This window comes from Nicotiana tomentosiformis, chromosome 4 (assembly GCF_000390325.3).
Source record: "Nicotiana tomentosiformis chromosome 4, ASM39032v3, whole genome shotgun sequence".
Taxonomy (NCBI): Eukaryota; Viridiplantae; Streptophyta; class Magnoliopsida; order Solanales; family Solanaceae; genus Nicotiana; species Nicotiana tomentosiformis.
This window is the reverse complement of record NC_090815.1, coordinates 39,863,248-39,889,128: the sequence shown is the minus strand read 5'-3', so window position 1 is coordinate 39,889,128 and position 25,881 is coordinate 39,863,248. Positions and strand designations below refer to the sequence as shown.

The window sequence follows — 25,881 nt, the reverse complement described above, 5'->3', positions numbered from 1 at the left end:
CATCACAACTAATCCTATAAAGGATTGGTCTAAATAATGGTTCCATTTTTTAATGTCTTTTAAAAAATGACCCCGAATCCAAACATGCGCTTAGCAGTAGCTATGACGAAAGTTGGTAGGCTTTCTGTTTTCGTTCACATTAAACTAATGACGAATTGGTAGAATTCTACGTTGTATTCGTTCTAGCTATTATGTTGGAAAATTTACAAATTGCAAACTCCGTTCGGTTATCATAATTTTAAGTTTTCACTCAGTAAAGTTATGTCAAACAGGTAGGATTTCATAATGTATTTAACCTAGCTATTATGTTGGATAATCACAAACTCTATACTACATAACTTTGTATTTGTTCAATTGATCACCAAATTTTACCAAACTTGCATGACTTTGTGTTACCTGTATTTGATCTATCTGCTAAATTATTCATCAAAGTATATCTGATTGGTATAATTTGTCTGTAATGTTCAAAATCTTTCGAATTTACAATTTTAGTTTCGATCAAACCACCCTAAATCTGCACCAAAATGATTTCAAATTTGAAATAAAGCCTCAAAATACTAACACAAGCTATCCTCAACCACTGATTTAGTCACATAACACCAACTTAACAAGACCCACTTTGTCTTATTTAACACTTTCTTAGAATTAACAATGATGTTTTACTATTTTTAGAGCAAATCACTAAATCAATGTTTGAACAATAATTTAAGTACAAATTATCAATATTCAAACGATTTTAACAATAATCACGCATTAACTTCCAACTTCTATCCCAAACAAGAGCTTCAAGCTACTACAATTGAAGAACAATGCAACGCATATAACACTCATTTTTTTGTCGCAAGAAGTCAAAAACATGGACAAGTAAAGATCTGTCACTTATAGAGGCTACCGTTGTAATTAGCTATAAAATATTAGCGAAGGTTTATATATTTTCGTATATTAATATATAATAATACATATTTTATACATAATTAGTGTATAATTTTTATACGTTAGGCTAGCACCTGTAATCATTATGTCCGTCCGTAATCATTATGTCCGTCCGACCAAATATTTTAAAAAACTAATATCTCAGTAATATGTCTAAGTTGCCGATATACTCCATGTGACGTAAAATCATATCCCTCTTAATATGTATGGGAATCATAATATTAGTTTGAATAATACTTTTGTTTTTACAAGGTGCTAAGTGTTTAGTTTTAAAAAGAAAATGTATATCAGTAGCGAAGTATATTAAAATAAAATAGCAAAAAGTTCAATAAAAATTTCTCATGTACAATTTATTAAATTTAAGAAGAGAGTAAATATATTTGTTGAAAATCTTTATTCACACTTTAGATTAAAAAAGAGAATAAACATTTTTTAAAATATGCTTATTTCAAATACTACTAATTCTCTTGCATATTGAACTTGTAAAGTATTCGTATAGTTTTAAAATATTATAATATTTAATATGAATATTTTTTTCTTTTTATTGTAGTTTGCATGTTAATTTTTGCTCTTCAAATTATTTTAATTTTACGTAGTTAGATGAACGTTTCTTTATGTGGAACTTTTATCTATAAATGGTGCTTAAGCGTTTGATCTTGGAAAATAAGGATAACTATGTTATATTTGTGTGGGATCTATCTCGATTATACAAGGATGATGCACGACAATCCTGATATGTCAAGGATCTTGTAAGGATTGAACCGTGTTAAGTCTATTTTATGCAGTTTTGCCTTATATTTATAGAGGATATTTTCACTGTTTTAACACGTTTCACAAAAAAATGATACTAACATATCTTGAACTCTATAGGAAATAAAACCTGATCACCCTGTAATTAATATACCTACGCCATTTAGCTTAAATAGATTTAGGCTACCACCGGTTTGGCGCAGAGTGAGCGATACATAGACTGTTTCGTGGTTTATTATACAGAATAATAAAAATATTATTAAATAATTTGTATCCGTTACCAAAATGCTAGAAAGAATGATATTAGGAAGGCCAAGACCCTTTATTTGAGTCGTTCCTGTAAAGCGAATGCAAACCCTGATTTGAAAAATGTCTTAAAGCTAATTTATAGACTGGTGCTCGAACCGAAGTTTAATGATATTTCCAAAGATAATGGATTAAATATTACCGAACAAACAAATATTTTCAAATACCAAAGTGCTGTGTTGGAATTGCTGTGTAAATCTAAAGTAGACAGGTACGATAGTTATAAATTATACGAAACACAAAAGAAGATTGAAGAACAAGCATATCCATATGATGATATACAGAGTTTGTTTGAGGCTACACCTATGATGATTAATCTTTTGGTTAAGAAGGATGCGCCCTCTGCTAAGGAGTATCTTAAGGCTAGTAAGAAACTCACTTCCGATGAGTTGGATCTTCTAAACCTCTTTCATCAGTATACATTGGAAGGCATTATTATTTACATCTTTGGTTGCCTCTTCAATAGTATTAATGAGAGCCCAGCCGTTCGCCTTTCTACCCTTGTAGACCAACTAGATAGAATGGCTAGAGTTCATGCTAAATTGCTGTCTGAAAGAAATTATCAACGGGTTGGGAGCAAACCTTCCGTTAATGTAATTCCTGGTTGTATAAGTAAGAATATAGGTGTATTGTTGGTTGAATTTTTATTAGAAAGAGAATTGATAACAATATTTTCCTGATCAAAAGGTTAATAAAAAAGAGAAGGGTGGTAAGTATTACAAACAAAAGCCTATATATGTAATTTGCAATTTTGATATAAGCATTCTGCCGATCCAGTTAAGTCTACCTATGGTATGCCCTCCTAAGGAGTGGGGTGTTGTAGAACGACTTAAAGTGAGGGGAGAGGCACCTAAATCACTATCTGATATTACTGGAGGTTATTTAGGCGAACCTAACGTGGATTTATATTTTATATAATCGCTATAATCTATTAGCATCCCGCGATAAGAATAACTTTAATATTTTATTGGGTGAAAACTATCAGAAAATGTGTGACACTATGAATACCTTACAGAAAGAGGCTTTTGAGATAAATGTGGGTGTCTTAGATATCATTAAAAATAATTATAATAGATTAGTAGAAATAGATCTACTGATGCCGAAGTTTCTAGCCTACTTAAATGTAGCCGAGGGATGCAAGGTATTGAGGGAAACTTACCTATCAAATGAAGGTGATGAGTGCCGACCTTACCTCTATCCTGCATTGCTAAAAAAGTTCTTGACAGACATCCAGCGAGCCCGTTATGAAACCTTTATACTCGATATAGCGTCAGCTTACGAGGGGTATGAATTTTATCTGCTAGCATTCGTCGACTTCCGCGGTAGGATTTATCGCGCGGGGGTATTACATTTCCATGAGCGTGATTTAGCAAGGTCTTTGATAGTGTTCTCTAAGAGTACATTTAATGATGCTAAGAAGGCAAATCCATCTCATACTAAAGAATACGATAACAAGGTTTACTCAATGTTATATGTGTCAGCCTCATTTCATTATAAAAAGTTTGATACTTACCCTGCAACTTGTAAATGGTATAGAGAGCAGAGGTTTTACTCTATTGATAGAATCATTGAGTATGCACCTACCGCTAAAGATCCCTTGCAGTTCCTAAGCAAGGCTCTAATTATCGAAAGGTTGGATCCTAGGGTGTCAGAGTGGAAACTTCCTATCACACAAAATGCATCTGCAAGCGCTTATCAGATAATTAGTTACTTCTTGTTAGATTTTGAAATAGTTAATTATACGAATCTTATTCCAACAAAAGGTGATAATGAGCCTATAAACAATGGTTATAAAGAGCCTATAAAGAATCTAGGTATTAATGACGTTTACGACTTCTTTGTATCGGAGATTAAAAAGTCCTTGATTGAGGAAATTCAAACTTTCGATGATCCTCACATGATTAAGACTGTTGTATGTCCCCGGTTTGATAGAAAAATTATTAAATCTCTCCTAATGCCGTTGATCTATGGTAAGGCAGCATACACCATGGCGGACGATCTCTATAAACAATACTCCGGTTTAATAAGGAAAAAAGAATGCTTGACGCTTTCTACTCATATCGAGAAGTTCTTTAAATCGAGGTTTCCCCATATTGTAAACCTAATGACTTTAATCCGCTCTGTAGGATGGTTAGCATCTGCTATGGGTAGACCGGTATACTATTCTACACCATGTTTTACTACAGTCCAGGACTATATGAAATCGGAACAGGTAACACTGAGAGATCTTAGCTGATCTAAGGTTTACCGTCTCTCCGGCCCCGTTTCGGTGCACTATTAGAGAGCACACTGGGGCCGTCGCTTTCTCAATAGAAAATGGAAACTAGCCTACTGAACGATTCCATCTATCACTTACGTCATTTTTCAAGGTCAGAAATCTCAAATTTAGAATTTAAGCATGAAGTCATCGTTCTGTCATCCAACATGCTTCTATCTAAGTGATTTCATACCTTACTACTCCTCTCCGTCACCCTTCTAAGCTCCTTTGTCCTATGCCTTTAGTTTTCTTTGAATGATCCTTTCACTCTTCGAAGGTGAGTGAAGTACTTCGAGGGATTATATAGAAGGAACCTCTGCTAAGAATGGAATGCATTGATTGGGGCACTTCTTCTCCTCAGCTCTGGAAGGACATGAGTAGAGAATTATCACCGGATTTGATCCATAAAATACAGGGTGGAGTTACCTTATTGGTGAGTCTTGTCCAGGTTAGTGTTAAAGGAAGAAAAACTTATTGTAGGTTCTTTTTTATTTAAATAGTGCCAAATTAAAAAATAAAAGGAAAAAAATGCAAATCGAATGACAAGATATTTATCAGAGAGATTTTATTATGGGATACAATCGAAGGGCTCATAAAATTCAAAACTTGTGAAGTAAGGGAATATCGATGGCCTTTGTTGAACAGACAACGAAAGGACGACAAGTGACTTTGATCTCATGCTGGCCTTTACTTCGGCTACTAATTGGGGGGATTCATTGGAATAGAAAATTTCGGAAGAATTAGGTTCGAATAGATTTTCTGGGATCCTCTTCCTTTCGAACTACAAATATGGGAATCGTTGAAATAGCTCTTTGATTGAAAGAGGATGATTCCTATAACACATTACTCTAGTCAAGTCCAATGGAATTTTAAAATGAAGATATTTTTATTTTGCTCAAAACGTGTTGCAGAACGATCTAGAAAGCAATTGATATTGATACAGTTCTCTTCCTTAACTCAATTAGTAAGACCCATATAGTTCACTTCTTCCCCACACTACGAGTGAAAGGAAAAAAGTAAAGACTACCATTAAAGCAGCTCAAGCCAGACTTACTATATCCATATGAATTATGTCCCCTATCTCTATAAATATAAATGAATTATTCCACACTAATAATAGTGGAATCAATAGCGCAGAGTAAAATTTTATCAATACTTTTAATAAACCAATCCAATAAATTTGCTCATTTTATAAGAAATTCCTATATGATTTCTAATCGGGAAAGATTAAACACAAGAAAAATATGCAGTAACATCTCAAGGGAATGTTACTAATGGAACATGTAGGAATAATAGGTCCTATTCGTTTTTGTTAACCCTCATTTCAATTGATTGGATGCTTGAGCACTCAGAGATTTTCGTGAGTTCCTCGTATATAATAAAGTATATTCTGCCCCCTTCCAATGCAAAGGGCGAAGAAAAAAAAGAAATATTTTGGTCAAAAAAAAAAGAAGAAACATGCGGCCTAGTAACCTTTCGGAATGGGAGATCCCTGTTGGCATTAACCACGGTAGTAGTTGCGGAACTACTAGGCTGGGAGAGGACAACCTCTTGTTCCTGCTCCTCTTTCTTCGCTTCGTGGACATAGGCATTCTGATTTTCACATTGATCTCAACCATGTGGTAGAAAAATGGATGATCTATTTGGAATTGTTACTTTCAAAAAATCTTGCTTCAAATCAAAGAAAGAAGGGGGTGACAAATGGGCTAATTCGGATTTGACCTCACAATTTTTATTTTGCTCTTTAAATTATCACAATCTGTCAGAATATTTTGAGAGAGACTTGGAGAAGAAGAATCGAAAAGAAGCTCTGCTGGGAAAGGAAAATATTTTTCTCATAACTAAATAACTGACTATACACTATTTATATACAACTAACATAACTTCTTAAATAATAAGAAGGTCCTCTAACTTCTACTGTGTACAAATAAGTCCCTCAACTAAGTAACCACTAACTAGCTACAATATTACAATACTCCCCCTCAAGTTGGAGGGTGAAGAATATTCAACACACCCAGCTTGCCTAACAGACAATTATGTTGCGTAGCAGTCAACTCTTTTGTAAGTACGTCTGCTAGTTGATGCGAAGTATGAACATACTGAGTAGCCAGCAACCCCTGCTTTATCTTCTCACGAATGAAGTGGAAATCGATTTTGATATGTTTGGTGCGTTCATTAAAAATGGGATTTGCAACAATCTGCATTGCAGCTATCACAACATAAGGTAACTGGCTGTTGAATGGTAACTCCAAGCTCAACAAACAAACCTAGCAACCAAGTGATTTTTGCGACTGCTGAGGCCATACTCCTGTACTCTGTCTCTGCACTACTTCTGGAAATAGTGTGCTATTTTTTGAACTTCCAAGAGATAAGAGAACTACCAAACTTCATCAAATAACCACTAACTGATCTTCTAGTAACAGGGCAGACACCCCAATCTGAATCACAGAACCCAAGTAGAGGCTGTGCAGACTCCCTCTTCAGTAAAACACCAAGTCCTGGTGCATTCTTAAGATATCTGACAACCCTGGTAGAAGCATCCATGTGAGACTTCTTTGGAACCTGCATGAATTGACTGAGGCTTTGAACTGCATAACAAATATCAAGTCGTGACTGTAAGATATAATAATTTCCCGATTAGTTTTTGATAGCTAGTAACATCCACTAAGGTATCTAAATTCTGAAGCCCTGCAACTTTGTCAAACTCTACATAAGTCAACCTCTGATTAATCTCAAGAGGTGTGACAGCATGATTGGCTTCACTAAGGCCCAATTCAGAAATGAGCTCAAAGGTGTACTTCCTCTTGTTGAGGAGAATGCTAGGCTTGGATCTCATAACCTCAATTCCAAGAAAGTATCTTAATTTGCCTAAGTCTTTCACTTTCAACTCCTAATGTCGAACAACCTTTGCCTCATCAATAAGAATCTTGCTACTACTAGTAAGAAGCATATCATCAACATAGATTAGGATCACAATAATGTGACCATTGGACCTCTTAGTGAACAAGGAACAATGAAATGCACTTTGACTGAACCCTGCCTTCAATAAAGCTTCTGTAAGCTTTAAATTCCACTACTCTGATGCCTGTTTAAGGCTATACATAGACTTCAACAATCTATACACCTTCTGCTCCCCTTGTCTTTGGAAACCTTCGGGTAGGTCTATGTACACTTCTTCTGATAGGTCTCCCTATAAGAATGTATTAAACACATTCATTTGGTATAAACCCCAACCTCTATAGGTAGCTAAGGCAATGACTGATCTCACAGTGACCATTTTAGCCACTGGAGAGAGAGTTTCATTGTAGTCTATGCTGTCACGACCCAAAATCCTAACCTGTCGTGATGACGCCTATCGTCGTACTAGGCAAGCCGACATTTATGAAATAACTCCAACACTTAACATGAAACAGATTTAAAATAGTTTAAATGATAATAACTTCTCATATACAGGATAGAAAATTCAAAATACAACGCGGAAATTCCCAACATCGGGGTGTCACTGAGTACATGAGCATCTATACATCATAAGTCTAAGAAACACTATCTAATATAGTCTGAAACTAAATACAATAAGCGTAAAGATAGGGAAGGAGAGATAAGGTCTGCGAAACACCGATAGCTATCTCGAAATCTCCAGAAGATCAACTGTGCGCGGAAATCAACACTCACCGTGTTCGAAAATACCTAAATCTGCACACGAAGTGCAGGGTGTAGCGTGAGTACAACCAACTCAGTAAGTAACAAGACTAAATAAAGAACTGAAAGTAGTGACGAGCTTTACAGTTATAGTTCAATTACAGTGATTTTAACATAGAAAGGCAGGCATGCTTTCAAGTTCGACAATTAAGGCTAAAACAGTAATTTCATGTCAAGTTCAATTGAAACAGAGTGTAATATCATTCAGAAATTTTCAAGACAGTGATACATGGCAGCTAAGTGCAACAAATATGAAATCAAATGCATCATCTCAGGGCCACAATCACTCAGCCTTCCCAATCACTCAGCACTCGGCACTCGGAACTCATACTCAGTAGGTACCTGCACTCACTAGGGGTGTGTGCAGACTTCAGAGGGGCTCCTTCAGCCCAAACGCTATAATCCACACGGATAACTCACATACTGCACGGACAACTCACGTGCTATATTATAATATCTGGATCTGCATGGACAACTCACGTGATGCACGAACAAATCAGTGCTATAGTATAATATCTGAACCCGCACGGACAAACCACGTGCTGCATAGAAAACTCACGTGCTATAGTATAATACCTCATAATCAGGCCCTCGGCCTCACTAAGTCATCAACCTCTCCAGTCTCTCAGTCTCTCAGAAATCATAATAAGCAGCCTAGACAACAATGATATGATGCATAAAAAATGAACAATAGAGACTGAGATGTAATATACAAATAAATTGTGATTGAGTACAAAACAATAATTTAACAGATAATTCAACATGTACACGACCTCTGTGGGTCCCTACAATGCTAACACGTGGTCTAAATATGATTTGTGATTCAATTTCTCTAATACATGGAGAATGTACAGATAACAACAGATTATACAACTATATGGTTCCATAGTCTTTACTCTAACACACCCTTGCCTCGCGAAACGGCCTCTAAATGCCTCGAATCTAGCCATAAACAATGTGATAAAATCAATACGGGCTAAAGGAATCAACTCCATAAGAAAATGCTAAATTATTAATCAAAATAAAAAATTGGCTAAAAGATTGGTCGCCGAGCCCACGTCTCAAAATTCGATAAAAGTCACAAAACCCGAAAGCTCACTCAACCACGAGTCTATCCATACTAAATTTATCAAAATCCGACACCAAATCATCACCCAAATCCCTAAATCAAACCCTCCAAATCCCTACCCTCAAATTCCCAATTTACACTTTAAATACACACAAACTAGGTGGTAAAATCAATGGGGAAGCAATATTATTGATAGAAAATGAGCACAAGGGACTTACTTTAAGAATCATCTCGAAAACCCTCTTAAAAATCATCTAAACCGTGCTTGGAATATTGAAATGAAGCCAAAATCACGGATCCTTATATTTAACTTTATGTCCAGCCTTTCCACTTTTGCGGACACTTAACCATATCTGCGGTGTCACAAAAGCGACCAAAATTCTGCTTCTGTGATGAACCACTAGAGCTGGGCCTCCGCTTCTGCGGTCATCGCCTCGCATTTGCGCATCCGCAGCTGCGGATCTCCCCATAGCGCCTGCGAGCCCCCCGCTTCTGCGCCCTTAACGCCGCATCTGCAATCACGCAGGTGCGTAAATAACCTCGCATCTGCGACCTCTTCTCACTTCCTCCCTGGCCGCTTCTGCGGCTCCCTTCTCGCTTCTGCGAGAATGCACATGCGATCCCCACTTCGCAGGTGCAATTACACTTGAAGCTGGTGAGCTCCAGCATTCCCTCTAACTTCAAATCGATCCGACAACCCTCCGAACTCAACCCGAGGCCCCCGAGACCTCAACCAAACATACCATCAAGTCCCAAAACATCATACGGATTTAGTAGAGCCCTCAAATCACCTCGAACAACTTTAAAAACACGAATCGCACATAGATTCATGCCTAATGAATTTTTTATCTTTCAATTTCTACAAACGACACTGAAACCTATCAAAATACGTCCGATTGACCCTAAAATTTTCAAATAAGTCACATTTGACATTATGGACCTACTCCAACTTCTAAAATTGGAATCCGACCCCGATATAAAAAAGTCCACTCCCGGTCAAACTTTTCAAAAATTCCAACCTTCGTCATTTCAAGCCTAATTTCACTACGGACCTCCAAATCACAATCCGGACATAATCCTAAGTCCAAAATCACCAACGAATCTAACAGAACCATCAAAACTTTGTTCCAAAGTTGCTTACTCAAAGATCAACATCTGGTCAATCATTTCAACTTAAGCTTTCAACATTTAGACTAAGTGTCTCATTTCATTCTGAAATCTTATTGGACCCGAACCAACTACCCCGGCAAGTCACATAACAACTATAAGGTATAAAATGAGCAGTAAATGGGGGAACATTGCTACAACTCTCAAAATGACCGGCCGGGTAGTTACATCATCCCCTTCTTAAACAAACGTTCTTCCTCGAATGTGTGTAGAAACTTACCTGGAGTCTCAAATTGGTGTCGATATCTTATCCGCATCTCTTGCTCGGTCTCCCAAGTAGCCTCCACAACTGGCTGACCTCTGCACTACACCTTTACTGAAGCTATGTCCTTTGACCTCAACTTTTAAACCTGCCAATCCAAAATGGCCACCGGCTCCACATCATAGGTCAGATCACCATCCAACTAAACTGTGCTCAAATCTAAAACATGAGACAGATCGCCGACATACTTTCGTAGGATAGAAACATGAAATACTGGATGCACACTTGACAAACTATGTGGCAAGGAAAGCTTGTAAGCCACCTCCCCAATCCTCTGAGTTACCTCAAACAGCCCAATATACCGAGGGATTAACTTGCCCTTCCGAACCTCATAACACCCTTCATGGGTGAAACCTTAAGCAGTACCTTTTCCCCGACCATGTAAGAAACATCACGGACCTTCCTGTCGGCATAAATCTTATGCCTAGATTGCTCGTGCGAAGCCACTCCTGAATCATCTTAACCTTGTCCAAAGCATCCTGGACCAAGTCAGTACCCAATAGCCTAGCCTCACCAGGCTCAAACCAACCCACCAAAGACCTACACCATCTCCCATACAAAGCCTCATACGGAGTCATCTAAATGCTCAACCGGTAGCTGTTGTTATAGGCAAACTCTGCGAGTGGCAGAAATTGATCCCAAGAATCCCCAAAATCAACGACACAAGCATGTATCATATCCTCCAATATCTGAATAGTGCACTTGGACTGTCCGCCAGTCTGAGGGTGAAATGCTGTGCTCAACTAAACCTGAGTACCCAACTCTCACTACACAGCTCTCCAAAACTGCGATGTGAACTGCGTGCCCCGATCTGAAATGATGGACACTGGCACGCCGTGGAGGCGAACAATCGCTCGGATATAAATCTCAGGCAACCACTCCGAAGTATAAGTAGTTCCAACTGGAATGAAATGCGCGGACTTGGTCAACCGATCCACAATCACCCAAATAACATCGAACTCCCTCGAAATCCGTGGGAGCCCAACTACAAAATCCATGGTGATCCGCTCCTATTTCCACTCTGGAATCTTTAACCTCTGAAGCAATCCGCCCGGTTTCTAATGCTCATACTTCACCTGCTGACAGTTAAGGCACTGAGCTACAAACCCCACTACATCCTTCTTCATCCTTCTCCACCAATAATGTTGCCTCAAGTCCTGATACATCTTCACGGCACCCGGATGGATGGAATACCACGAGCTGTGGGCCTCCTTAAAAATCAACTCACGTAGCCCATCTACATTACGCATACAAATCCGAACTTGCATCCTCAATACTCTATCATCCCCAATAGTAACATCTCTGGCATCACCGTGCTGAACTGTGTCCTTAAGGACAAGCAAATGAGGGTCATCATACTGGCGCTCTTTGATGCGATCATATAAATAAGACCGAGAAACCACACAAGCTAGAACCCGACTGGGCTCCGAGACATCTAATCTCACGAACTGGTTGGCCAAGGCCTGAACATCAACTGCAAGAGGTCTCTCACCGACAGGAATGAATGCAAGGCTACCCATACTCAATGCCTTTCTACTCAAGGCATCAAACACCACATTGCCTTCCCGGGATGATACATAATAGTGATATCATAGAACTTTAGCAACTCCAACCATCTCTGCTGCCTCAAATTTAGATCCTTCTATTTGAACAAATGCTGGAGACTCCGATGATCTATAAACACCTCACAAGACACACCGTAGAGATAATCCCTCAAAATCTTCAATGCATGAACGATGACACCTAACTCTAAATCATGGACAGGGTAGTTCTTCTCATGAGACTGCAACTAACGCGAAGCATAAGCAATCCTTCTACCTCCCTGTATAGAGACACACCCAATACCGATCCGAGAAGCATCACAATATACTGTATAAGAACCAAAAGCTAAAGGTAGAACTAGAACTGGAGTTGTGGACAAGGAAGTCTTGAGCTTCTGAAATCTCCCCTCACACTCATCCGACCATCTGAAAATAACACCCTTTTGGGTCAATTTGGTCAAAGGTGATGCAATAGAGGAGAAACCCTCCATGAAGCGACGATAATAACCGTCCAAGCCGAGAAATCTCTGAATCTCTGTAGTTGAGGACGGTCTAGGCCAACTCTAAACCGCCTCTATCTTCTTTGGATCCACCTGAATCCCCTCACTGGACAACATGTGCCCCAAGAACGCTACCGAACTAAGCCAAAACTGATATTTAGAGAACTTAGCATAAAAATTCTCCTCCATCAACCGTTATAACATAATCCTCAAATGATGGGCATGCTCCTCCTAGCTACGAGAGTACACCAGGATATCATCAATGAACACTATGACAAACGAGTCAAGATGAGGCTGAAATATAATGTTCATCAGGTCCTGAATGCTATCTTTAGAATATCCGAGTCCCGAATCTTCAGCTGGTGATACCTAGACCTCAAGTCAATCTTAGAGAACACCCTCGCTCCCTGAAGCTGGTCGAATAGATCATCAATGCACGGCAAAGGATACTTGTTCTTGATTGTAACTTTGTTCAACTGCCTATAAACAATGCACATCCGCATGGTACCATCCTTTTTCTTCACAAACAGAACTGGTGCACCCCAAGGTGATACACTAGGCCTGATAAACCTCTTATCAAGGAGTTCCTAAAGCTGCTCCTTCAATTCTTTCAACTCAGTTGGTTCCATATGATACGGTAGAATAGAAATGGGCTGAGTGCCCGACACCAAGTCACTACCAAAATAGAAATGGGCATGCCCGACAGTTCTGCAGGAAACATATCCGAAAACTCCTGTACCACCGGAACAAAATCAATAGCAGGAGAATCAACACCAACATCCCTCACAAAGGCCAAATAAGATAAATAACCCTTCTCAACCATCCGTTGGGCATTCAAATATGAAATCACTCTACTGGGAACATAGTCTAGAGAACCCCTCCACTCGATCCTTGGCAACCCCGGCATCGCCAATGTCACGGTCTTAGCATGACAATCTAGAACAACATGACATGGAGACAACCAATCCATACCCAAGATCACATCGAAGTCCATCATACTAAGCAGTAAAAGATCCGCTCTAGTCTCCAATCCCCCAATAGTCACTGCACACGACCAATATACACAGTCCGCAACAATAGTATCGCCCACTAGCGTAGATACATGAACAGATGAAACTAAGGACTCACTGGGCATATCCAGATAATGAGCAAAATACGATGATACATACGAATAAGTGGAACCAGGGTCAAATAATGCAGAGGCATCCCTGTGGCATACTGAGACAATACCTTTAATCACTGCGTCAGAGGCAACAATATCTGTTCTGCTATGGTTGGACTGCCCCTAGAAGGCACACCACCAAAACTGCCCAAACCTCGAGGCCTCTTGGCCTCCCTCTCACCACGCTCCTAGCTACAGACCATCTCTATTAGTCGAGCAATGTCAACCACCTCATGAAAAGTGGAACCAGATACCTTCTCCCTAGTCATAAGCAACCATAGCTGATACGTGAGGCCATCAATGAACCTTATGATCCTCTCCCGATCAGTGGGAACCAACCAAACTGCGTGATGCGCTAACTCAAAAAGCCTCATCTCGTACTAGGTCATAGACATGCCATCCTGCCGAAGCTACTCAAACTGTCTGCACAGCTCCTCCCTGTGAGACTACGATACGAACTTCTCCAAAAAGAGAATGAAGAACTCCTGCCATGTAAGTGGTGCCGCACCAACCGGCCTGCGCCTCTCATAAGCCTCCCACCATCTGAAGGCAGCCCCAAAAAACTGAAAAGTAGTGAACGAGACCCCACTGGTCTCCAAAATACCTGCTATAAGCGTCCACTAGCACTTGTCCAAGAAGCCCTGGATGTCCTCTCACTCAGCATCGCTAAATGATGGGGGCCGGAGCCTCCCAAATATCTCAAGTCTCCTCTGCTCATCATCCGCCGTAACTGGGACCATTGTGGCTTGAGCAGCTGCAATCGGCTGGATAGGTAGTACCTTCGGAGTCTGAAGTCCCTGCATCGCCTTATTTGGAGTATGGGTAGCGGGGGTATGAGTACCTCCCTCGGCTTGAGAAGTGGATGGTGCGACCTGAGCCAAAACCACTTGAGCAAGACCAGTGCAAACTGTCAATATTTGGGCCAACGCCTCCTAAAGGCCTGGAATCACAATGGGCACTGCTGATTCCTGAGCTGGCCCCACTGACTCAACTACATCTGGAACCTGCTCCTAAGCCAGAGTAACTGGTAGATTTATAGGTACTGCTCTAGCTGTTGTACGAGCTGCACCTCTACCCCTACCTCAACCTCGGCCTCTCGTGGACCTAGCTGGTGGTACTGGTGGCTATCCATCTTGTTCGGTAGCACGTGTCTTCACCATCGATGAGAGAATAAAAAACAGAACTTTATTTACCGGAATAATAAATCCGCACGACAATAATACAAGCATGTGAAATTTCCTAAGGGTTCGGTGATCTCGTCCAATTTCACTACTCTATTTGAGGTCATGAAAACGGTCGATGCAATAGTAATACCCAACAAGAGTCAGGGTCGAATTCCGCATGGAGCTATAAGAATGGGAGTTAGTAGTATATATCTTAGCGCGTGAGTTTGTATATCTAAATTTGCACTTCCACAATATTTGGTTTGTTTAAAAAACTAAATTGCACTACGATTACAATTTAAAAACTGAAACTAGGAAATTATTTTTGTTGTTTTTCAAATGATATAAAAGGCCTAGGACTATGACCTTCACCTAGATGTTTGCCTAATGGGTTATAAACTTTAAAGCTTGTTTTATTGGTCGGTGTGTATTATAGCTATCAACACTCGGTTACCCACTCAATACCTCTCGACCGGAGAATGATTTTGCCCAAGTTGGCTTTCTCAAGTCCAAATAGGTATTGAACAAATGGTTGAATAAAAGCTCAAGTCGGATTATACTATCTCTAGGTTCAACCTTTTACTTGGGCTTATCAATCTCTCAATTGACCCAATTTCGTGTTAGCCAAGTTTTCCTAGACTAAATCTCTCCTTCTCAAGTAGCAACCAAGTCAATTAGGCATGAACTAATGTTTGCAACCATTAATTCTTCAATTAAAAGCAAGAACAAGGCTAAATAATAAACACCCAATCATAAACAAGCAATAAATCAAACACCCATTAAGTTTACACACTAGGGTTGGGTCACAACCCTAGTAAAAATCTAGATACTCATGCTTAAACTAGAAGCAATAGGAAACAAAATGATAATTAAACACATATTGCTAACTAAATTGATAAACTCCATGTTTAGAAAGCTCAAAATAGCTAAAACCACTAAAACGAGTAAAAGAAACCGTCTATTATAGTAGTTGATGTCAAAAATGAACCTAAAAAAGTAAAACTCTTCTATTTATACAGGGCTGGAATTTTCGGATAGAAATGCCCTTTCGGAGGTTCTGCTGCCACACAATTCCATGTGCGGTCCGTATTTTTCTTCAGCTTGACAGGATTGGAAATCTGCGGCCGCATAATTCTGAACTGTGACCGTACTGCACTCTTTCTGTGGTCCGCATAATAAGGTCTGCGGCCGCACCTTGCTCTTCTACGGTCTGCACAAATGTGATTGCGGCTGCACAATAATTGTGCGGTCCGCACTTTTGTTGGACTTGAGATGTAGGTTCTTTGAAATTTTGCTCTGACCCAGCTTCTGCGGCTGCACATTTCATGTGCGGACCACACTTTGAACATTTCTCTGATGGCAATTTCTTCATAACCTGTGGCCGCAGATGATATTCTGCGGACCGCACTTTTGAGCTTTTGTGCCTGTTTTTGTCCTTGCGTTAAGATTACTCCTTCTTGAGTTGGATTTCATCTTGGGAGCTTAGCTACCAATATTCCTTCAATTAAGCACATTTTATCAGTTTTTGGGAACACAATTAAGCACTTTTGGACTAAAACGAAAGCTAAAGGGTGCTAATAAGTAGTCAAAATCCCCACTTATCAACTCCCCCAAACTTAAGCTTTTGCTTGTCCTCAAGAAAATAATGTAATTCCCACCTCCACAAGTTAAGAGCTATTCCAACTAATCAAAGGTGAGTCATTCACAAATCAATTGGGACCAACAATTACCCACACCACTTATGAATTATCAACAAGGCAGCAAGTTAAACTTTTAAGCACATATTGTTCTAGTGTGACACAGCATCAAGAGTTGACTTTGTTCATCAAAGAAGCTCGATGTTTCATGTAGGTCATTGTGGATCCCAAACTCCTCCTCCTCTACTCTCCGTTTGCCTATCTCACTTAAGAATATATCACTCAATCGAAAGATTTGTGAAAGGTTTGATCATCTCTCCCAAAAGAATGTCGCAAGTACGGCTTTAAGTACCATAGGCTTGTCCCTCATGTAAATGACCACTAATGTAAGCTTACTCGACTTGAAATCATGTAGGGCTTTTTCGGAATGTAATGAAGATTTTTGGACTAAGGTTGGATATGCTATGACAGAGAACGGGCTCATATTTCCTTAAGCACTCCATTTTCTTTTCTCGGCTCATCCTTTGCCACTTCTTTGAGGCATTTTCTTTTTCTTAGAGGAACTAGAGAGACTTAACATCACTTTTTGTTGGTCATGTTATTCATTTTCTCCTTCTTTGATTTCTCCATGCTTCACATCATTACTTTTCTTTGAATCCCTTCAACTTTTCAACTTATTCACTTTCTTTTTTTGCATTTTTCGTTTTCTTGCTCTTTCTTTTTCTTGCCTTTCCTTCTCTTCATTTCTTTTATCTTTTGTGCCTTGATAACATTTTCAAACTCCTCGTCTCTCCCCCAAACTTGCATTTTTATTCAATTATCTCACAAGAGTATTAAGGAAAGCTCGGGTGCCAAGAGAGGGTCACGACAAAATGGGTAAAAGCTTGTAACATGGTTATCAAATGAGAAAGGCTTTAGGCTCAAATGGGTTGACTAGGGATAACAACATTGGTGGGCCATGGAAAATTTCAAACGGGACAAGGAGAGCCTACAATCATTTCTCAAGAAAAGCAAAACTTAAAATTTTGCCTAGCAACACATTCGGGACAAGTTCTAGGCTATTCGCACGAGTACTTGGACTTGCAACAACAACATCTCATCTGTCTCGCAGCTGGATTGTTAAAGAGGATAGAGTCGAGGGCCCACAATGACCATATTCAAGATTGAAAATCACAATGGTTCGACAAAACCACTGGATGATTGCCTAAGTCAACACAAGAGTCAAAAGGTCACTAACTAGAGCTATTTCTTTCCAAAACCCTTGTTTTTAACCATAAGCATGTAGTTAAGTGTGTTGGTACCAAATGAAGTATTTTTGACTATTCGAGCATGACTCAATTAGGTCTTTTTATTCATTATTACTACTATTATTGCCTAACTACCAAAAACGAACTCAATCCCTTAAGAAGGTTGTCACGCTATCCATCATTAGGAAGAGTCACCCGGTTCACACAAAACAAAACCACCTTTGGAAAGAACTGTGCCATTAAAAAAATTGAAGGCTTATTATCCACTAAACCTAAAAAGAAGCTATTAAAGCAAAAAAAGCTACTAATTCAAAAAGAAAATCCAAAAGAAGCTACTAATACAAAAAGAAGACAAACATAAAGATAAAGAAGCTATAAAACAAAAAACTATTGAAAGCTAAATGAATATACATAATAAGGGAATAGAGAGAATATATACATAATGAGAAAGAAGAAGAAAATAGTAATAAGTTAATTACATGCCAAATGTGTCATAGCTGTCAAAATACAGAATCAGAATCATCAAAATATCAAAGAAACCCCACCTCCCAAATAAAAATAACCATTGTCCCCAATGCTTAACAAAATAAGAGTATAAAAGGGTGAGAGTGAAAAAAACTCCCTATGACTCTGTGGCCAGCTCTGTGTCCCCGGTAGTGGCACCGACCTCAGTCTCCATTTTGATCTCATCATCCTCAACTCTGGAAGTAGCTGGGTTGGTGAACATCTGATGGACTGCCTCAGTAGTATCAGCAGCAGGTCTGGCTCCTCAGATTAGCCAGTTGCTGCTGTGGGCTCTGTGGAATCTGGTCCGGGTTGGTGCGGGTCTATCAACATGTCAAATGGAATGTCTCCGGCTGCTGCAAGCTTGGTGACCTATCGCCGGAGCTTATCCACTGATTTCTTCGAAGCCTGTGACTTCCGCATCTTCTTTACTTCTTTGAACAATTCTTCAATCACGGACCCATATTGTACCAGAGTGGCCATGATAGTGTTCTGGTTGTCCAGGATCTTCTTCAAAGTTTCTTCAACTTTGGGAGGAATCTAGGGTCCCAACATAGATGATTGTATTGCAATATGATTGGATATGTCAGACAACTTTACAGTAGCTGTCTGCATCCAGATGTTGAGGCTCGCCAAAGTATGGGAGACTCACAATACAGATAGTGGAGCAGAAGGCATAGGCACCGGCTTCAAAGCCGAGGAGGGAGGAACTGAGGATGAAGGTAAAGGTATGGCAGCTGCACTGGCAGAAGGCTCTACTGAGGTGGAGGGCATATCTGCTGACTCTTTAGCAACCACTGAAGGCTCATCAGACTGGTCTACGGTAGTAGTCGCCTGACCCTTTCTCTTCGAGTTCTTCGGATCCATCAGAGAATACCAAGAGAAGGGCTTCTTTGCCTGAACCTTCGTGTCAAAATCCCTGGGCTTTACCCGTGCATCTATAAGGTACTCACTGAGGGTGTTGGGATACAGGTAGGAAATATTAGCCTGCCTGGCGACCACTGACATGTTGGCTGACATCACGACACCCACATTGATCGGGTACCCGACCATAATAGATATGACTAGAACAACTCGTGGAATAGGTAAGTTTGTCTCCTTCTGGCACGGATCTAGTCTGTTGCATACGAAGGTCTGCAATCCCTTCGCCTCAAATTTAGGGTATTCTACTGAATAAGAACCCCTGCAGTGATCCATGGTGGTGGTGGCTCCGGGGCCGCAAGAATCTCAGCTTGCCATGGGCAAGCTGCATCACCCATCGCCAGCTTCTCCAAGTACTGCACTGGCTCCATGTCCTCAAACACCAAGGAGGGGTTCAATGTGTGCTGGTCGAATCGCACCTTCAGGTTTCTCAATTTTGTAACTTTGGTCCCTTTCTTTATGTGTGCCACATTGGCATAGAATTCCCGAACCAAATACTCCTTGGCATCAACCACAGTATGGGTGAACCACATCCACACATTCCTCTCCTGAAACTATCTCAACACAGATGGATTATACTTGTCAAGATCTTTGAGTTAGAATTGCCGCTCAAGAGTGAGCGATCTCACCGGCCACCACTTACGGAAGTTGGTGAAGGTAGCGAGACTCACAAAACGGTCCTCCCAGACCTCTTTCTTCTTCGACCTCTCGAGGTCGGCAACTGTAGTATCACCACTCGACCATCGTCCGGAATATCATCAACAACGGCTGTTGGTGCCTCAGGGGTAGGTGTAGAAGAAGGCTCTGAAGTCTGACTGGCACTCTTTGAACCCTTGGAGGTGCTTTGTGAGAAGAAAGGCTCGTCCCGGAGTTGATACCTTCCATGTGGTTGTTGTGGCTGTGATTGGACAGCAAGCTACTTTTGCATTGACTCGCCCTCTGATGCTTCCCGAGATGGGGCATTTGAACTAGATTAGGAGGGCTCAGGTTGTCTTCCTCGGCCTATAGTAGATTTCTTAGTGATTATCCTTTGGAGGGCGAGGGGTAAAGTGCTTTTGCCTCTACCTCTAGAAGGTTCACCCCTCCCCTTTAATGTATTGCCACGACCTTGAGATCTGACCATTTTCTGTTACAAGCAACATCAACAGTTAGTTATGGTTCAATTGCAAACAGACAATATCACATAGTACAGAACATGAGTGCAGGGTGGTAAAGTGCGGTCCGCACAACTACTAGTGCAGCCACAGACTGGGTTGTGTGGACCGCACAATTTAGACTTGCGGCCGCAGAGATAGAACAACGATCCGCACAATTTTGAATGCGACCGAATAAAAGAAGTGCGATCTGCACATTTCTCATTGCAGCCGCATATTAGATTTTCCAAAAGTGCCAACTCTCTGATGATAGAGATTGGCCTTATTTGCGGCCGCGCACACTTTTCTGCGGCTGCGATGGAATTTCTGCGGTCCACACAATTTCAAGTGCGGCCGCAAAATCTTACTTGATCAACTACCCTAGATCTCAACTCTGCGGACCGCACAATTACTTGTGCGGCCACATATTTCAAAATAAACTCGATCAGTCCTCTAGGGTTTTCAAGTTTTTGCACAGTTTCAACATGGTATTAACAATTAAGCATGCAAATCAAGTTACCCACTCCCCGTAAAGCAATTAGTAGTTGACCCAACAAATATTAACCCCTCCCCCCACCCCCCATGGTAGTAAAATTGAAATCTATTGACAAATGGCCTAAAACTATCTAACAAATTATAAATTTAACTAAAAGTTGAAAAATTCTATGAGAAATTAAACATACCAGATATGAAGGAGTGCAACTAAGTGATCACAGATGTGTATGGAGTATGGCAGATGATTTCCAAGTTTTAGAATTTAGAGTGCTCAAAGAGGGAAAAACTTGTACAGTAGCCCAAGGCTACTCTTTATACTTAGACGCAGACTTGGGGAATTAAAGGAGGAGTGTGGCCGCATAATTCCTTCTGCAGTCTGCACTCTCTTACATGAAGACTCAATAGTCTTTGTTGATCTGTGGTCCGCACAATTTGCGGTGCGACCGCAGATTTGAACTGCGGACCACATAATTCAATATACGACCGCAGATTGGCCAATTCTCTAATAGACCAAACTTCAAAGAGTTTGTATTTTCCCCTTCCAAGTTGTGCGGTCCGCACAAGAATTGCGCGGCCGCAGTTGCCTTCTGCTGTAGCATTCAAAATACATGTGCGGTTCGCACTTTTTCCACACTTATCCAATTTTTCTGAGCACGGTGCTGTAAAGCACACTCATTCCTGCAACACACTTCAAATCCAGTTAGGAGAAAATAACACCTCTCTAAAAAAGAAGAAAAGAAAAAGAAAAAGAAGACATGGGTTGCCTCCCAAGAAGCGCCTGATTTAACGTCGCGGCACGACGCATATTACCATCACTTTAAATGAATAACTACCACCACGTGGCCATCATTAGCTTGTCCCAAATAATGCTTCACCCGGTGACCATTGACTCGGAATACCTCATCATTTTTGTTCTTCGAGTCCAATGCGTCAAAAGACGTCACACCTACAATTTCAAAGGGACCATTCCATTTGGATTTCAGCTTTCCGGGAAACATCTTCAATCGTGAGTTGAACAACAAAACAAGATCGCCCACCTTGAACTCCTTGTTTCGGATGTATTTGTCATGAAGGTACTTCATTCTCTCTTTGTACAGTGACGAACTTGCATATGCATGATACCAAAACTCATTCAATTCATTCAAATGTGCAACCCACAAGTTGGCGGCTGCATCCTAATCAAGATTCGACTTCTTTAAAGCCCACATGGCTTTGTGCTCAAGTTCCACCGGAAGATGAAAAGCTTTGACAAACACCAACCGGTATGGAGACATCCCGATATGATTTTTGAAAGCAGTCCGATAAGCCTATAGTGCATCATCAAGCTTCTTTAACCAATCCGTCTGGTTAGCATTCACTGTTTTGGAAAAGATACTCTTTATCTCCCGGTTGGATACTTCCACTTGACCTCTAGCTTGAGGATGAAAGGGAGTTGTAACTTTATGAGCATCATACTTGCTAAGCAAAGTGTCAAACGCCTTGTTGCAAAAATGCGATCCCCCATCACTTATGATAGCCCGCGGAATACCAAATCTTGTGAAAATATTCTTCTTCAAGAACGCCACCACACTCCTTGCTTCATTGTTGGGTAGAGAAATAGCCTTAACCCATTTATACACATAATCAACCACGACCAAGATGTAGGTGTTTCCACAAGAACTCACAAAAGGACCCATGAAGTCAATACCCCACATGTTATAGATATCGATCTCCAAAATAGTAGTGATAAGCATTTCATTCTTCTTCGAGACTCCACCGGCCTGTTGGCATTCATCACATCGTTTCACCATATCACTTGCATCTTTGTAGAGAGTGGGCAAATAGAAACCATAACTTAGAACTTTAGCCGCTGTTCTTTCTCCACCATGGTGACCATCATAAGGCGAAGAATGGAGAGCCTCAAGAATAACATGTTGCTCTTCATCCGGTACACATCTTCTAATTACCCCATCCATGCAAATCCGGAAGAGGTAAGGTTCGTCCCAATAATAATCTTGACAATACCGTTTGAGCTTTTTCCTTTGATTTGCATAGAACTCATCCGGGATGATTCCACATACAAGGAAGTTTGCTAGACCGGCGAACCATGGCACCTCCTTCATTGAAATGGCCAAGAGTTGCTCATCAGGGAAGGAGTCATTGATTTCAAGGCTGTCATGCGGCCTCCCCTTCTCCTCCAAACGAGACAAGTGGTCCGCCACTTGATTTTCATTCCCTTTCCGATATTGAATGTCAATGTCAAATTCTTGCAACAATAGTACCCATCTTATCAACCTAGCTTTTGAATATTTCTTGCTCAGAAGATAGCAAAGTGCCGCATGATCCGTATGAATAATAACCTTTGCACCCATCAAGTAAGGGAAGAACTTCTCAATTTCAAACGCAATGGCAAAAAGCTATTTTTCAGTAACGATGTAATTTACTTGGGCATCATTCATGGTCTTACTAGCATAGTAGACCGGATGAAAAATCTTTTTGATGCGTTGCCCCAAAACTGCTCCAACCGCTACATCATTAGCGTCACACATGAGCTCAATAGGAATACTCCAATTAGGAGCGGTGATAATGGGAGTTGTTGTCAACTTTAACTTTAGGAATTCAAAGGCTCTCATACAATCATCATTGAAGTGAAACTTAGCATCTCTCTATAAAATCTTGCACAAAGGGTTTACCACTTTGGAAAAATCCTTATGAAGCGGTGGTAGAACCCCGCATGACCCAAGAAAATTTTCACGCCTTTCACTAATGTTGGAGGTGGAAGTTTAGAAATCACCTCTATCTTAGCCTTGTCGACCTCAATGACCTTCTTTGAAATTTTGTGGCCAAGGACTATGCCCTCCTCGACTATGAAATAGCATTTCTCTTAATTCAACACCAAGTTCGTTTCTTCACACCTTTCCATTACTTTATCCAAATTTGCCAAGCAATCATCAAAAGAATCCCCGACTACCGAAAAGTCATCCATGAAGACTTCAAGGTATTCCTCTACTATATCCATATAGATTGCCATCATACACCGTTGAAAAGATGTCGGTGCATTGCATAAGCCAAATGGCATCCGCTTGAAAGCGAAAGTGCCATAGGGACAAGTGAAAATTATTTTCTCTTGATCTTCCGGGGAAATAGGGATTTGGTTGTACCCCAAATATCCATATATAAAGCAATAGTAAGCACGGCCGGCCAACCTATCAAGCATTTGGTCAAGAAAGGGGAGTGGAAAATGGCCTTTCCTTGTGACTTTGTTTAGCTTCTGATAGTCCATACACACTCTCCACCCGGTCACCGTTCTTGTAGGAATGAACTCATTCTTATCATTGGTGACCACAGTTATGCCCCCTTCTTCGGAACACATTGCACCGGAGAAGTCCATGAACTATCAGAAATGGCGTCGACAACCCCAACATCTAACCACTTTATGATCTCTTTTTTGACCACGTCTTGCATGGCTTCATTTAGTCTCCTTTGATGTTCAATAGAGGGTTTGGCATCTTCCTCCAAGTTAATCTTGTGCATGCAAAATGCGGGGCTTATTCCCCGAATATCCGTCAAAGTTCACCCAATAGATTTCTTCCTCTTGTGGATCATCGCCAAGTCAACTTGCACGTTAGTCAAACAAGAGAAAAGAATAACCGGTAAAGTAAAACAAGGGCCAATGAATTGATACCTGATATGTGAAGGCAATGGAATCAACTCCAAGATAGGAGGCTCTTCAATTGAAGGCTTTGTAGGAGGAGTTTTCCTATTTTCAAGATCCAAGAAAACTTTTCGGGGTGCATAGTTGTACGACCCCATTCCTTGTAAAGAATTAACACATTCCATGAAGACATCCATCTCGTCATCATCAGAATTTAGCAAGACGGCCTCCAACATGTCACCCACATTAATCGTGGCACTTGTATCATCAATAATCACATCGTTCACCAAGTCCACAAACGAACACACTTCATTGCTATTCGGTTGCCTCATAGATTTGCACACGCGGAACACTACCTTTTCATCACCCACCCGGAAAGTGAGTTCTCCGGCTTCCCCATCAACAAGAGCCTTCCCCGTAGCAAGAAAAGGTCTACCAAGAATAATCGGGACCTCATAGTCCACTTCACAATCCAGAATAAAAAAAATTACTGAGAGAATGAACTTGTCAACTCGAACCAATACATCCTCAATCACCCCCAACGGTCTCTTCATTGTACGATCAGCCATTTGTAATCTCATAGATATGGGTCTTGGTTGCCCAATTCCCAATGTCTTAAAAATTGAATAGGGCATCAAATTGATACTCGCCCCAAGATCACAAAGAGCTTTTGCAAACTCGATGCTTCCAATGGTACAAGGGATTATGAAAGCACCGAGATCCTCCAACTTAGGAGTCATCGAATGCACAATTGTACTCACTTGGTGAGTGACTTTGATAGTTTCAAAATTCATCGACCGTTTCTTCGTCACCAAGTCATTTATAAACATTGCATATCCGGGCATTTGCTCCAAAGCTTCAACTAATGGCACATTTATCTAGAGACTGTTCATTATATCAACGAACTTTTTGAATTGATTCTCGCCATTTTTCTTGGCAAACCTTTGAGGATAGGGAGGAGGTGTCTTAGGCAATGGTGCCTTAGCTTTTTGCACTACCGGTTCCGGTATGTCAATCACATGATCTCTAGATGGGTTCACATCCTCTTCAGTCTCTTCCATCGTGTCATCAATATTAATCTGTACTTCATCATTTGCTTGCTCAACATTGTTTAGGATCTCCTCTTCTTCTACCACTAGCTCAGCATCCACAAATTGCCTTTGACTTGAGGTAGGTGCATTCCCACCTCTTCCACTTTTTGTAGTAACGGCCATGGCATGCCCCGTATTGTTCCCACCCTTCAGGTTTACCACCGTATCACTTAGTAGTGCCCCGTTAGGACTAAGATTTAAAGCTTGAGATATTTGACCCATTTGCACTTCTAGATTATGGATTGATGTGTTGTGTGAAGCAAGTTGGGCATCAGAATCAGCATTCTTCTCCATCATTTGTTTGAACATGTTCTGAATACGACCCATTTCATTGTTGGACGAAATAGCACCATGGGAAGGATAAGGAGGTGGGTTGTGCGGTTGTTGATACATCGGGGGCCTTTGAAAAC

General features: G+C 40.6%; 2 protein-coding genes across 2 annotated transcripts; one reads left to right on the top strand and one right to left on the bottom strand.

Annotated features, from left to right (window-relative positions):
• The first annotated feature begins 2,977 nt into the window (after positions 1-2,977).
• On the top strand, positions 2,978-4,225 carry LOC108948464 (probable DNA-directed RNA polymerase). Its single transcript, XM_018777623.2, has one exon. It carries the CDS (start codon positions 2,978-2,980, stop codon positions 4,223-4,225), a length of 1,248 nt encoding a protein of 415 aa, XP_018633139.2.
• A 2,367-nt stretch (positions 4,226-6,592) lies between these two features.
• LOC138909540 (secreted RxLR effector protein 161-like) lies at positions 6,593-7,082 on the bottom strand. Its single transcript, XM_070200744.1, has 2 exons — positions 6,906-7,082; positions 6,593-6,808 (listed from the first exon to the last, which is right to left on the bottom strand). The coding sequence occupies exons 1-2, from the start codon at positions 7,080-7,082 to the stop codon at positions 6,593-6,595; spliced, it is 393 nt and encodes a 130-aa protein (XP_070056845.1).
• Between the last annotated feature and the right edge of the window lie 18,799 nt (positions 7,083-25,881).